At 45.9% G+C, this 14,060-nt stretch overlaps 1 protein-coding gene across 2 annotated transcripts in view; it reads left to right on the top strand.

Moving 5' to 3' along the window:
* Nucleotides 1-14,060, top strand: part of ches1 (checkpoint suppressor 1) — a 60,781-nt gene that overhangs the window by 28,064 nt on the left and 18,657 nt on the right. For both annotated transcript variants that reach the window (XM_030405502.1, XM_030405504.1), the window contains exon 3: nt 11,593-11,744. In XM_030405502.1, coding sequence (XP_030261362.1) covers nt 11,593-11,744 — 152 coding nt within the window. The remainder of the gene's footprint in view (nt 1-11,592; nt 11,745-14,060) is intronic.

The raw sequence follows: 14,060 nt of genomic DNA, 5'->3' as shown, positions 1-14,060 counted from the left end.
AAAGTCAAAATGAATGACGTTAGCAGGCTTCACCTTTTTTAGATCTTATCAGCTTCAGTCAATTAAATGTCAATCTTGTGATTGATTGTCGCAGACGGCCCAGCAGATCAACAATCTACCGTTAGCGTTAGCTTACTGCGCATTCTAGCTACCGTGCGTAGCGCTGACCAGCAGCTGCTTCTGTCATCGCTAACTCGGCAGCTAAAGTGGATAAATTAATCCAGTTTTTTAGATTTTAGATTTTTTTTTTACAGTAATTATGAAGGAAATTTTAAGGATCCCAGTTATAATCAATCTGTACAGTAATTGAGCTCAGCAGGCAAAGTGGAGACAACAGTAGTTTCTTTTGTTTGCGTGTGACAGTAAAACATTAGCTTAGATTATCTCAGCAATCAAAGCGTCTCCTTAAATATTAGGTTATTTACGATATAAAATGTATGTTTGAGGAAAATAATCGAGCAGTTTTAAGTTGTACCAACAGCATTTTTTGTTTCCTCCCTGACACAGATTCTGACACCTCGGTACTCAGACTTGTGTGCTCGCGTTTTAAGGAATTCCCCCCAGTATCAATATCAAAACAACTCTAATTTCAAGTATCGCAGTAATTAAGCTGGTTTGTCGCGCAGGGAAAGAGCTGTTTGATCTGTTTTAATCACACGAGCTCTAAACTCTTAAATGAAACACTGATAACATATTTCAGCGGCACAATCAGGCGGCGGTCAAACAAACAGCGTCTCGTGTACATATTAGTGTATTTGCTTCTAGTGTGATATCATTGTTCGCGGTGTGCAGGTGTTTCCACCGTTCTGTTTACATCCTCCTTGGATGGAGCGGTTGACGAGCACTAATTGGCTGATTTGACCTTCTCTCAGACGGTCTTTCCTCCATCGCTGGCTCCTTGTGTTGAAAATTACAAATGATGCCCGGCCCCAGTTCAAACTAACGCTGAAGGTTTTTTTGTTTTTTTCATCATCACTTTTCCATCAATCACGGCCTGAATACTTGCACGGCCGCCACACGGTAAACACGCTGCCTATTACTCACTCTATCATGTGTGGTTATAAGTTATTTCACAGCCAGACAGTTATCAGCGGTTTGCAGGCATATCCAACTTGAAGTCAAACATATTCTGTATTTTGTCTACAGCTGTACCAGATTCGGCCTTATCAATAGTTGATGATCTCTGCTTTCATAGTTCTCTTTCGCTCAGACGTTCGGCGCTCCCCCAGTGGGAACAGCATTTCGCTTTTGATTTAAGCCTCGATACAGTCTTTTATACCGGCTTTCCTATCCAGATTTCACTCCATTAAAGACTCGGGGTAAACAGGGAACGAATCCCTCACTCAATTAGCGCTAAATTAATACTGGAGGATTTAATAACACAGATGCCAGCAGACTTTAGATTTCATCTTGCCCGAGGGTGTTGGGGGTGGTGGTGGTGGTGGGGGGGACAAACAGCCAGGATCAATGCTAGCTTTGCGTGTTTAGCCTGATTGAGATTATACTCGAGGATATGGGAGCTTTTTTATGCTTTCCTTGACCAGCGTGTGAACCTGGACTCCTCCTTTAGCGTGAGCTATGTGTGTGTGTGTGTGTGTGTGTGTGTGTTGAGGAACAAAATGGATGAAGGATGTAGAGGACATGATGTGTTCGCATGTGTGTGTGTGTGCGTGTGTGTCTGTGCACACACCCTCACGCTATGCTGTCATCTGGCCCTTGACTACAACGGCACAGAGTTTCTCTTGTATACATATCTCCATAGTAACTAGGTTGCAGTTGACATAAAAGTATGCTGTTGCTGTAGCAACGGGAAAACTGATTTGGCTTCAGTGACTTAGGCGTGTGTGTGTGTGTGTGTGTGTGTGGTTGTGTGTGTGTGTGTGTGTGTGAGAGAGAGCTTCAGATGGGCGCTGAGGTGCTGAGTGGGGGAGAATGAGTGTGTGTGTCCTCCTCTTGGGTTATATGCACATATGTACCGCGCGTGTGTGTGTGTGTGTGTGTGTGTTGGCGTATATACGTGTGTGTGCATGTGCGTGTGTGTGTGTGTGTGTGTGTGTGTGCAGCAGCATGTGTAGAGGTGATTTTGGCAAGGACAGCCTGTCTTGTCTTCCTGTCGCTGCACACCGTTTAAGACAGCACGCTAATTAACCCTTCAAACCTATTCACCCCCTCTCTCTCTCTCTCTCTCTTTTGCATGCACACACACACACACACACACACACACTCGAGGTTCGTCTCACACACAAACAAACACACACGCACACACTCTCAAGCATGCATGAATGCTTAAAAGGACTCACACACACACTCTCTCACACACAGGCGAGCGCTGTGTCGGTGTAGAAATGAGGGCACATCTCTGCAGACTCCTACTCTACCTGCCAAGTGCTGTGCTTTATCTGAAGCTGCAATTACAGAATCTCTGTAATTTTAGTCAGACTCCGCCATTCAAAGCTTTTCACTGAGAATATCTGCATGTGAATGCTCCGTCTTTCCTCCCGGCTTTGCTTTCTCCCTTACCTGTTTATGTCCTCTTTTTTGGGGGGGAATTGAGCGTGGCGCAATTACAGGGGGGGTCCAAGTTATTTCGTTCTCGACGTTGCATTATGTTTCACTCGTCGCTCATTGTGGAGGAGAAGAAGAAAATAAAAAGGGATTTGGTTAAGGGGGGAGGTCAAGCCGTCGTCGTTGTGAGGAGATGCCGACGCACACGGTTGGGGAGGGAGGGAGGGGGGGAGAAGAGCGAGGAGGAAGCGGGGAGACATGGCTCGCCGTCCACGCCACAAAATCATATTTCCATCAATTTACAGAGGTGGAGATTAATATGACAGTGGCCTATTTGTTCCAGTGACTGTATTTCTGGGTCATATCCAGGCAGATGAAAAAGATGGAGACTAGTTTAGAATAAGCTTGCTTTGCTCTCTCTGTGTGTGTGTGTGTGTGTGTGTGTGTCAGTCTTAAGTGTGGGTGTGCGAACTTGTGAGAGCGAGCGTGACAGAGCGCGAGTCCCGCGGTTGCCATGGCTTTGTTTACAAACAGGATTCCTCCGTGTGCAGAACGACATGCCTTAATGACAAGTGTTGTTGCCCTCAGAGTCTCGCGGACCGGCGCTGGAGATCGGTGTTGTAACAGCGCGTCGCACGCTCGCACAGATATATATTTCCCAAAGCCTCTCTCTTATGAAACCACGGCGGAGACAAGAGGCAGTTTTGTAATCGAAAAAAAACCCAAAAAAAGACTCGCTGTGAATTCTCTCGGTGCGTCACCTCCAACTTAACCTCGCCCCGGTTCAGATGAGAGGCCGGCTTGATTATTTTTTTTTTTTACGTTTGAGCTCGAAAGCATGTGGAGTGAGCTTAGTTTTGTCTGATTGAGGTCTTTTTTTTTTTATTCGTGCCACGAACGGATCCACCAGAAACAAATTTAATCCGACTGTGTTTTGTGTCAGATCACATTGATGATATTTCCTACGGTTTAATTTTCGGTACGCTGGTGCTGGTGGGTGTAACATGCACACTTAACCTTTCTTACGAAAACCTAACACAGTCAGCGAGTTCTAACGAAAGCGTGCGTCAGTTGTGAGTGATAAAGCAGCGAAAACATTGTCGATATCCGGCTGCAGTGTGGCAACACTCCTCACTGCAGGTGAGACTTTTAACAGCACTTTTAAAGATGCACTGATCGATATGTTGACACCTCACAGAGAGGAACCACCTGATGCAGAAGTTCTCATCAGCTTTTTATGTTTTGGTATCTTCTTGTTTTGGAATTATGGTCTGCAAACTTCCTGTTTTTTAGTTAAACCTCAACACCTTCACGAGCCCCATTCTCAGTCTCAACAACCGATCGCTTGTTTAAAGGGATATTCCGGTGTAAATTTAATCCATGGTCTAACACACCGTGAAACTGTGTTAGACTCCCTCTCGAGAGATCAAGTTAGCAGACCGCTAATTTACAGAGTTTTATCAACCTCAGAAACGACCGCACGACAACAATACACTGCAGTAAATGGATCCAAATATAAACCGCCACCAAAAAGCCACAAATAATGCTCAGAACAGCACCAAACTTCAGCAACAGTACAAATAGGGTCTCAGCACATAGTCCGGGGCATCTAACCTCCGCTAGCTTAGCTGGATTTCTACTGAAAAGCTGACTAAATTTACCACTCTTCTGCAGCAGCTTCCTGTTGACGGGAAGTCCCGACGAGTTGATTACCGAGTGCAGTAGAGTTCCGCGGCTCATGGATGAAAATGTATGATTATGACTCCGTGGAAAAGCAATCAAAGTTCATATGTGTCTTACCTGCCAGTTTATAACAGTTATTATCGAGAGCGGACAGGGAAAAGAACGGAATTGAGCATTTCTAACCGCACTCGGTAATCGTCGCGTCGGGACTTCCCCAACCCGGAAGCTGCTGCAGAAGAGTGGTAAATTTAGTCAGCTTTTCAGTAGAAATCCAGCTAAGCTAGCGGAGGTTAGATGCCCCGGACTATGTGCTGAGACCCTATTTGTACTGTTGCTGAAGTTTGGTGCTGTTCTGAGCATTATTTGTGGCTTTTTGGTGGCGGTTTATATTTGGATCCATTTACTGCAGTGTATTGTTGTCGTGCGGTCGTTTCTGAGGTTGATAAAACTCCGTAAATTAGCTGTCTGCTAACTTGATCTCTCGAGAGGGAGTCTAACACAGTTTCATGGTGATTTAGACCATGGATTAAATTTATACCGGAATACCCCTTTAAGTCGATAATGTCAAATATCGGCTGTTTACAGCGTCTGAGACGTGAGGATGTGCTGATGTTCTTTGTCACATATCTTATGACATTGCGATAAACATCTTTCACTTGTGTTGACATTTTATAGATTGAACTCACAGACTTGCATCGCTACATACCGAGCCCTAAACAGCAAAGAGCGAGATATTTCATTTAGCAGTCGGAGGTGAACAGAACTCGCAGGAGAGAAGCACGCATCCAAATAATGCTTGCAATGCATCCCGTCTGCTTGACGTGTAAAAAGCCAGAGCAGCTGTAGTTAAGGTGATCATACGTCCGTGTTTACAAGTTGTTCTGCTACGTCTTTAACAAGCTCTTTTGACTTTGCAGTATTTCTTCTTCTTGTCTTATTTAAAACTCTGTGTGTGTCTGTAACCTGTTTGTTTCCGTCACTGAGAGTCGTGAGCGTGAGGACAGGCGTTGTTGACATGTAGCGTTTGCTCTTTGTAGCCTCAGGGAAGCAATTTAAACATCTGTAAGATTGGTTTCTCGGGGAGCGTCCTTGGAGAACGTTCACGGCTTGCGCGAAAAATTACGCCGCCGCGACAAACGGAAGGAAGGAAGACCCAAAACCCAAAACCCAAACGACCTCGCCGAAATTAATTGACAACGCATCATACGAGCCGTGGGAGCCGCTCGCATCGGCTCGGTTTGCAGCCCCTCGTGTAATCAGTCAAGACTTTATGAGCGTTTATAAATATATTCCTGTCGCAGATTCTAGAATTAAGAGCTGCGCATTGTGAGATTGGGTTAAAAAAAAATTTACTGGATGAACTGGATGAGATAGTTTTCATTCCAGCAGGATTGAGTCTTTGAGGAATCTGGAAATGTCTCCGGTGTTTTTGGCGAGCGACTCGCAGAGTTTCTGGAACGTTTGCCCTGAAATTTTATCTGTGAGGAAAACTTTGATACGTCGGTGTTCTTGAACGTAACAGCAGAACGAAATGGAGCAAACATTTTAAATGAGATTCGCAGCTTGTGGCTTAAAATTAAAACCACCTGTAGAAGAAATTGGACACATACATCCCAACTCTACTTTTATGTTCTATAATAAAAAACACCTGTAGTCCAACCAACGTTGAACTTTTAGTACGACCCTTCTTCTTCTACTTCTTCTTCTTCTTCGCCGTCATGTTGAACCTCTCCCTGTATTCAGACCTCACGCTGTTTTTCCTCTCTCGGCGTCCTGACATCTATCGGCTCTGCACTATACTTAACCTATAGCTGCCATATTAATAATCCTCTCTTTATCTGTGCATATACACTAAGTATTGACGGATCCTTGTATCTCAGTTAATCAGGCTTAAACACAACCCGGGGTAATGCTTTTTTTCCCTCCGGCTGTGGACGTCCATCATGAAATTGTATGCGGTTATAATACTTTTAGATTGGTTTCTATAGGTTAAGTCATGTTGCTGGTGAAAAGGCAGCGGACAAACAAAGCCTCTTACACTGATGCCTCACTTGTTTCTCTGTGGCAGCTCTGTGTGCTCTCTGTGCGTCATTCATCCAGTTTTTTTAATCTCATTTCATTACCGAGCTGAAACCAAAATTTACTTTCCCCCCCCCTCGTCACAACTGTTGAAACGGGTCTCTACAGTGAACGGATGCCATCGCTAATTGTGATTAAACTATTTAAAGCCGTAGCTGCGGCGGCGGGGCAGTATGTAGTTGCATTATAGCAGCTGTTATTATATTGTGGTTGATTGAAGAGTTAAAGGATGTTTTTCGGCTACACGATATGTAGTTTCAGTCGACGTAACAATGTATGCACGCGCAGGATGTGCAATATCAAGTAAGGCAAATGAACTCCGTTGCAGCTCAATACAAAAGAAAATTATGGGAATTAATTGGAAATAATTTTGCATGACTAATCTGTCTAATGTTACGTACATGAGTCTGATTTACAGGCTCCGTTGGCGAGTTGTTCGCGCACTCGCTGTCAAAAAAATCAGCAGCATCATTCTACAAAGATCAGTTATTTCCCAGTGAGTCATGTGTCGGGAACTCTTAAATTATTTAGTGGAAAAAACAAAATACTGCATTGTCTGTTTTTCGTCCAACCCTTCTGTCAAAACTTTCTGACTGTAACTCTTTTGGGACTATTTTCAGCGGCGGATTGATACATAGTTTTGCCGCTGGAGTGAGAATTACAGCACCGGGGGTTTGTTGTATGTGGGATTGATTGACATGAGGTGCAGCGGTTGTGCTCATTGTGATAGTGCGACATGTCACCCGGAGCAACAGTGAGGCTCATTAATGTGTTTTTAATGTGTTTGTGACAACAATAGAGCTCCGTGGCACAGAGGAGGAAGATATATCAGGCTGCGGGTGCACGAGGCAGCGCTCGTTAATGGCATCAATCCGCCGCTGTTTTGGTCTTTGTGTGGGTTTGTTGACAGCAAGAAAAAAATAGAATGATGTCTGTCTTAAAGTATGAGTTCAGCAGTTCACGTTGAAAGTTCAGTTAGCTTAGCTTAGCTTAGCCTAAAGACAGGAGCGGCTAGCAGCTGGAAAAAACAAAGTCTGACCAGTCGGAGCTAATTGCTAATTAATATGTTGTTTAGTATGTTCGTTTAGTCATTCAAAAAATGTAAACAATTTTATTTCAAAATTTTAGTGTGTAAATTAACGTTTTGCATGCTGGCGGGAACTTTTGTTAGCTTCGGAGATAGCCAGGCTAGCTGTGGAAGTCTCTATGCTAAGCTAAGCGAACTGGATGCTAGCTGTAATGATAATAACATTAATACATTTTATTTATAAGCAGCTTTAAAGTCACCCAAGGGCCCTTATACAAAACCAGATAAAACATTCAATATATGTTAAAAATGACAGAAAAATAAAAAATAATAATCAGCAACAGAAAAACAGATTAAATCACGTTCAGCTTTGTGTAAATATCTTTGGGTCACCGTGCTGCTCGTTGTGTTTTTCCTCGTCTAAAATGAACCGAGCTGTCCCAGTTTATTTTTAAAACCATGACGTACAGTACATGTGTGGTTCTGTGTGCTGGGTTAGATGTTATACGTGTGGAGATAACAGCGCAGATAGGAATGCAGTAGCGGTAGTGCAGTGTTACGAGCGGGGTCAGTGGCAGCAGGACTTTTTAATATCTCCCATTTCCAAGGGAGACCAGCCCCCACAGCTTATATAACACAGGAAACAGATGTTGGCAACACACAATCATCTCTCTCTCTCGCTCTCTCGCTCTGCCTCCTTCTTCCCCTTTTGTCTTTTTACTCACACTATGACGTGTCCCGGGCAAGTTACAGTACGTATGTTTTCTCCATCGTGAAAACGACCCGTGCATCGCTCAGTCGTCTGCAGACAGAGGATTCCAAAAATAAAAAATAAAACGCTGCTTTCCTAATCAAAACTACCCCAAACTGGTGTGGTGACACAGATACATATAATTAAATCCACGTCTTTTAAGTGTAATATTGCTTAAACTTGCAGTTTAAAGTCTAATGCAGTCAGTTTTTTTTTTTGTTTTTTTTTGTCTCACACTCGATGAGATGCTTCTTGAAGAAAAGGCAGGTTACACGTCTACAGTTGTGGATTGTTTGTTGTGTAATCCTTCCCTTTAGCTGCAAACGCTAAACGCCGATGTGCGACTGTTTTTTTTTTTCCAGCGCGTAGATGCGACTGGAATAAACACACCATCCAGAAAATAGTGCTCGTATGAGAGGAGAGAGACCAGATGGGATCAAAAAGGGACGGGCGGGAGGAAATAATATAAATGGAGATCACAAACACAGTTTCAGGTGAATGTCAGGAGGACCGCGGTCCGTTATCGCCCGCTTTTCAGCGCTGTGAGATCCACCTGGTGTGGAGGTGTGCTATTTTTAAAATCTGTGTCACACTGTATCAAAGTTGAACCCACGCTGAGAACCCAAAGCCAATCTCTGACCTCAAATACTTTTTGGTGATAATCGATTTTCTGAGACGTGCTGCCCTTTTTTTTCTCTCTCAACTTTTTTACGAATTTGTCAGAAAATGAAAAAAAAAGTCCATTTCGGCTCCTCTCCTCTCCTCTCCTCTCCTCCTCTCTCCTCTCCTCCTCTCTCCTCTCCTCTCCTCTCCTCCTCTCTCCTCTCCTCCTCTATCAGCTCGCGCGCCCCCCAGATGATGCCTGTTGCCAAGGCGACCGCTATAACCCAGGTGACAGACCCTTCCTGTGAGCTGCGCCCTGTGATTGGCCTATGGACCGAGGGAGGGGGGGGTCTGCAGATTGAGCAGTTTTGATTGGCTGGCTGGCTGGTTTGGCAAGAGGCAGGAGCCCCGGCAGAGTTTCTGTAGGGAGCATTGATTTAATCGGTTGGCAGGCGGGCAGACAGTCGGCACACACACACACACACACATACACACACACACACAGAAATACACAAACGGCTGGCGGGCTGGAGGTGCAAGGGGAAATTTGGCCCAGTGGGGGTCACCTCTGTGGGAGCGAGCGTATGTGTGTGTAATATCATGCTCTCCAGGAGAGGCGTTGCTGGCAGTAATAGAAGCACTCCCAGGAGCAGACCACGCTGGGTAATATCACACTCCCTAGGGAACTCGCCATACACACACACACACACCTTCATATACACACACACACACACGGAGCAAAACATGGCACATATGGCCCGTGTTCAGAAAGACTTACATGCTAATGCAAAGATTCAGACGGGGGGAGCACACAAATCAACAGTGCACACACATCCTGTCGGCTTCTTGCAGTCTTTCATGGTTTTATCCCGATTCTGTTGACATCTTTGGATCAGGAGACAGACGGTGAACCACGATGTGTCCACACACGTCCCTCATTAGATATGTGTGTTGTAAGGGCTACAGGAAACGATTCATTTGACAGTTAATCTCTTAAAATGTCCCAAAGAAATAGCCTCAGATTCCATCTTTTACTGTCAAACGTGACAAAGGAAAACAGCAAATCCTCGCACTGAAGAAGCCGAAACTCTAAAATGGCCGGCAATTAATCGACCGCTGATCGCAGCTTCGGTCTATCATTATACAATATGTCAAGGAATTTACACGACTCAAAGAAGTCGGAGGAAATGTGTGACATATTTGAAGCCTGCAGCAGGATTTGTTTTGCAGCAGCGTCAGATGTTGGGAGCTTTTTGTTTTCCCTACCTGACTGTCAGTGTCACACCTGATGATAATTCAGTCGTCTTCGTATTAAAGTGCGGGTCGGTACGCTGAACGTGTCGCCTCCTGCGCTAATTTTTCCACGACGTGATCGTAGCAGAGCGCTTGCTGTCGACAGTGCAATACAGTAAGTTTATTGTGACGAGCGTGACAGTGCAGCTCAGTCGTCCCCAACCTCGGCGTGTTTGTGTAAAAGTTTGGATTTCACTGAAAGATACAAAATAAATTTAAACTTTTAGCTCTGCTTAGATCTTAGAGAGCTCCGTACGTCAGCAACATCTGTGACATCTGTCGGCATAACAAGACTTGTAGGTCGTGACGTCTCTGCAGCGCTGCAGTACGTCATTGTAACGTTTTTTTTGCCGATGAGCAACGGAGGGCAGACGCTGCATTAATCCGCTCTCTTGCACTTCCTGTCTCTTACTGGCTGTTGCCTCCTCAGAACACGCGTGGTGAATCTTGAGATCGCTCCAGAGAGCTGCTCTTAAATGTCACACCGACACCTTTTCTGTAAGTTAAGAATAAGTTGCTTGATAACTGTGTCGAGAGAGACTTTATTTTTATTTTTTTGTGTGTTTTACTCCTGAGTGGCATTTTGTGCTTAAAGTATTTCTTAGACATTTTAAGGAATTTGTGCTCGTGACCCTGAGAGGAGAGCAAATCTACTCTCGCTGTCATTTTCCAAATGCCATTCACCTGGGAGTGTTTTTTTTCCGTTCTTTATCACTCTGCTGTGAATGGTTGACTTGTTCCGCCGACGTGCTAGAAATGTATTTTTCATCCACTTCAGTGCAAAATGCTCCTCAGGTTTTTAAGAGTCTGTCTCCAATTAATGCTCACGCGCACATCTGACATTTCCCTCTTAATAGATTCCTGGCGGTATTTGCAGAAATCAGAAGGCGGCAGTCATGACATCTCCCCAGCCCTGTATCCTGTACCTGTATCGTATCACAGAGCACTACAAAGTGAGCTGAACACGAGACAGGACGACTTTTAATTTTATATTTACTCCCCTCCTCTCCTCTCCTCTCCTCTTCTCTCCCTCCTCTCTCCTCTCTTTCCCGCCGCTGTCAGCCTCTCCGTCGTACACAAACTGCGATGGGTTTTTTTTCTCTTTTTTTTGCCACGTTCAGATGACAAGATGAAAGCGCGGAGAGGAAGATAGAGACAGGGAACGTGTTTTCACGGCGAGGCCGCCTTGAGATCCCTCCCTTCTTTATAATCTATAGGCTGGTTTCACTCAGATTGGGAGCCGACAGCTTCATTAGGTGAGGAGGGGGGGGAAGCTGCTTTGATCTAAAAATACACACCATCAGCGCCTCTGGAGTGGAAAAAGTTAAAGAGTCTCCCTGTGTCTTAATCAGGAAGAAGCCTCCTGATTATTTTGCAGCAGAGAGAGGCGAGAGGATTTGGGAAATATTGAGCGAGGTGGCAATGTTTTTAACTCTCATCCCCCTCCCGGCGTTATCTTTCCTGGGGGAATATGAGAGCCGTTGCTGTGTGCACAGGTGGTTTGGTAAACAGGAACCGTGGCACCGGGTCTGGACTTTGAGCTGGTGTTTTGGGCATCGGGACTTGTTGGCTCACGCTCTGTCTGTGTTTTCCTTTGAGGGGCCCCGACAGCACTTCCAATAACATCCCTCTCATCTCTCCTGTCTTTCAGAGCATAGGCAAAGGCTCTCTGTGGTCCATAGATCCGGAGTACAGACACAACCTGATCCAGGCGCTGAAGAAGACGCCGTACCATCCGTACTCGCCGGGCCTGGCCACCCCCTCCACCTCCCCGCCCACCCTGCCTCAGACATTTCACCACAGGTAAGACGGATTAGCTGATTGCTCAATTGATTGTTAATATGTCATATCTGATAGGCTTAATTAATTGCTTAATCACCTCATGAGTCTGAGAATCCCTGAGAGCTTTTCACAAGTGGTCCAGACTTGTTTTCGCTGTTGACACGCATCAGAAAAACATGTTCGGACCCGGAGAGATGCAACACTATCTACTTTTGTTTTGATGGAAGCGGCCGAAGTTACGTACTGAGCAAAATCATGATTCTGTTCCCCGAATTAATCATGTTTGTGTGGTTGAGAGAGTTTGACGAGGCCTCACAGAAACATGGAAGAGAAGCTGCAGACGGCCGGTCGGAAACTGGAAGCTCAAAGATGGTTTCCTGTCAGTTTAACTTCTGCTCTTATCATGCTGATGTCTGATCAAGTGTTCATTTCCTGATGAGTGTTATCAGCCCGATACGACGGGACCTGTGTCTCGGATCTTTTTGGCTTCGTTTTTTTTTTGACGGCTGGAGGAATTAGAGCCGCGTCGTCCATCTTTATATCCACGAGCTTCCTGAGGGAGGTCGCCGGGGGGGGGGGGGGAATGATGATGAACGATGTTCCGTTATGTGATAACTAACGCAGCATTTTGGAGGCTTTAGAAACGTTAAGCTAAGCAAGTTGATAACCTTCATGAATGAATGATAGGCTCACCGCGGAAAACACTCCCAGTTCCAGTTGTGCCGGAAGTCGCGGCCATGATCTGCGCAAGGAATCGTGGGAGCCGGGAATGAAGTGACGTACATGAGCAGGAAATGTTTTGTGGACTGTGGTGACTTCTTTTTAAATTTGAAGCTAATTAACGTGTGATATTATGACGTAAAAACCAGTGAAATACCTTTATACTGTACTAAGCCGTCACCTTGTGCTCTGGGAAACTGCGATAAGCGTTTCCTCTGTTTTTTTTAATGCCTTTAGGAAAATAATCGGACACAGATTGATAAAAATAAAACGGTGGTTGCTGCCCCTAAAGCTCCTGCAACATAAAGCACACGCTCTCCTCCACCTCTCCTACTCTCTCTCCATCTGTCTCCCTCGCTCTCTCTCTCTCTCCCTCCCTCTCCACCCACCTGGCCCCAGGCGTTTATATAGCTGACCCGCCCTCATCCTTTCCCTTAAATCTTTTTGCATGCTGTTTTCACTCCCTAACCCTCCTCCTATCTCCTTCCTCCCCTCAGGCACATCACAGGTAAAGAAAAAAAAAAAAGAAGAAGAAAGAAGCTGCTTGCCTTTTTTTTCTTCCTCCCTCCCTCTCTCCCTCTCTCTCCCTCTCTCTCTCTCTCTCCACATGTTTCACTCGTTCACTCCCTCACCCCTCTCCACAGACTTCCTTGTCCATCCCCGTGTTTTCCGCCCTGTCCTCCGGCGTCCTAACACTCCTCCGTTCCGCTCCTCTCGCTCCCTCGCCTCCTCTTTTTAATGTCCCGCGCGCTCCCTCCCGCTCATCCTCAGGCATACATTACAACTAGTGGGGCGCCCGGCACTCCGTCTTCTTTATTTATCCCCGCTGTGATTTATTTCCCCCCCTCTCTCTCCACTCTTTTCACTCTCTCTCCCACCACTTTATCATTCAATTAAATCCTCCTTTGTCTACATTCACTTCATTCTCCGCTCTCCCCCCGCACACACACACACACACACACACACACACACACACACACACACACACGCGCGCCTCTCTGCAGCATCCACCTGTGTTGTTTCCTCCCCCTCTCCTCTCCTCTCCTGACCTCTACTCCACCCTCCACCCTCCATCCTCTCCCCCTGCGAACTTTCTCGGTTTCCGGCTCCTCTGACCATCCCTGCGGAGATGTCAGCGAGAGTACTATTAGTCGTCTTTTTTTGTCCCTCTCTTCTGCTCGTTCTCTCTCTCTCTCTCCGAATACTCCACCACCACCACCGCCGCCACCCACCCCTCCACCCGCACCACCACCACCACCCAGCTCCCCAGTTGATCCGGGCAGGTTGGCTTGCAGAGCCAGCGGACTGTGTAAGACAGAATAATTGGTTCACCATAAAATGTAAAAGTGTCATTTTGAACAATGAGGTATGGGGAAGTGGAACAAATTGGAGGCCGGATTCGGAACATGGGGGGGGAGGGGAGGGAGAGGGTGTAGTGAGGAGAGGTCGGAGTGAGGGGAGGAGAGGGAAGGGAAGAGGGAGAGAGAGAGGGAGAGAGAGGGGGGAGGTTGTTCATTTGCATTGTGACACACAGCGGGAAATGAGAGAGTAAGTGAGGAGAGTCCATTTCTTGGTTAGAGAGGAGCCTGGAGTCCCCGGTGATGGAGCACCTGAGGA

The sequence above is a fragment of the Sparus aurata genome, chromosome 22 (genome assembly GCF_900880675.1).
Source record: "Sparus aurata chromosome 22, fSpaAur1.1, whole genome shotgun sequence".
NCBI classification, from domain to species: domain Eukaryota; kingdom Metazoa; phylum Chordata; class Actinopteri; order Spariformes; family Sparidae; genus Sparus; species Sparus aurata.
Note: the sequence above shows the minus strand (reverse complement) of the source record. Positions and strands in the feature narration are given on the sequence as shown.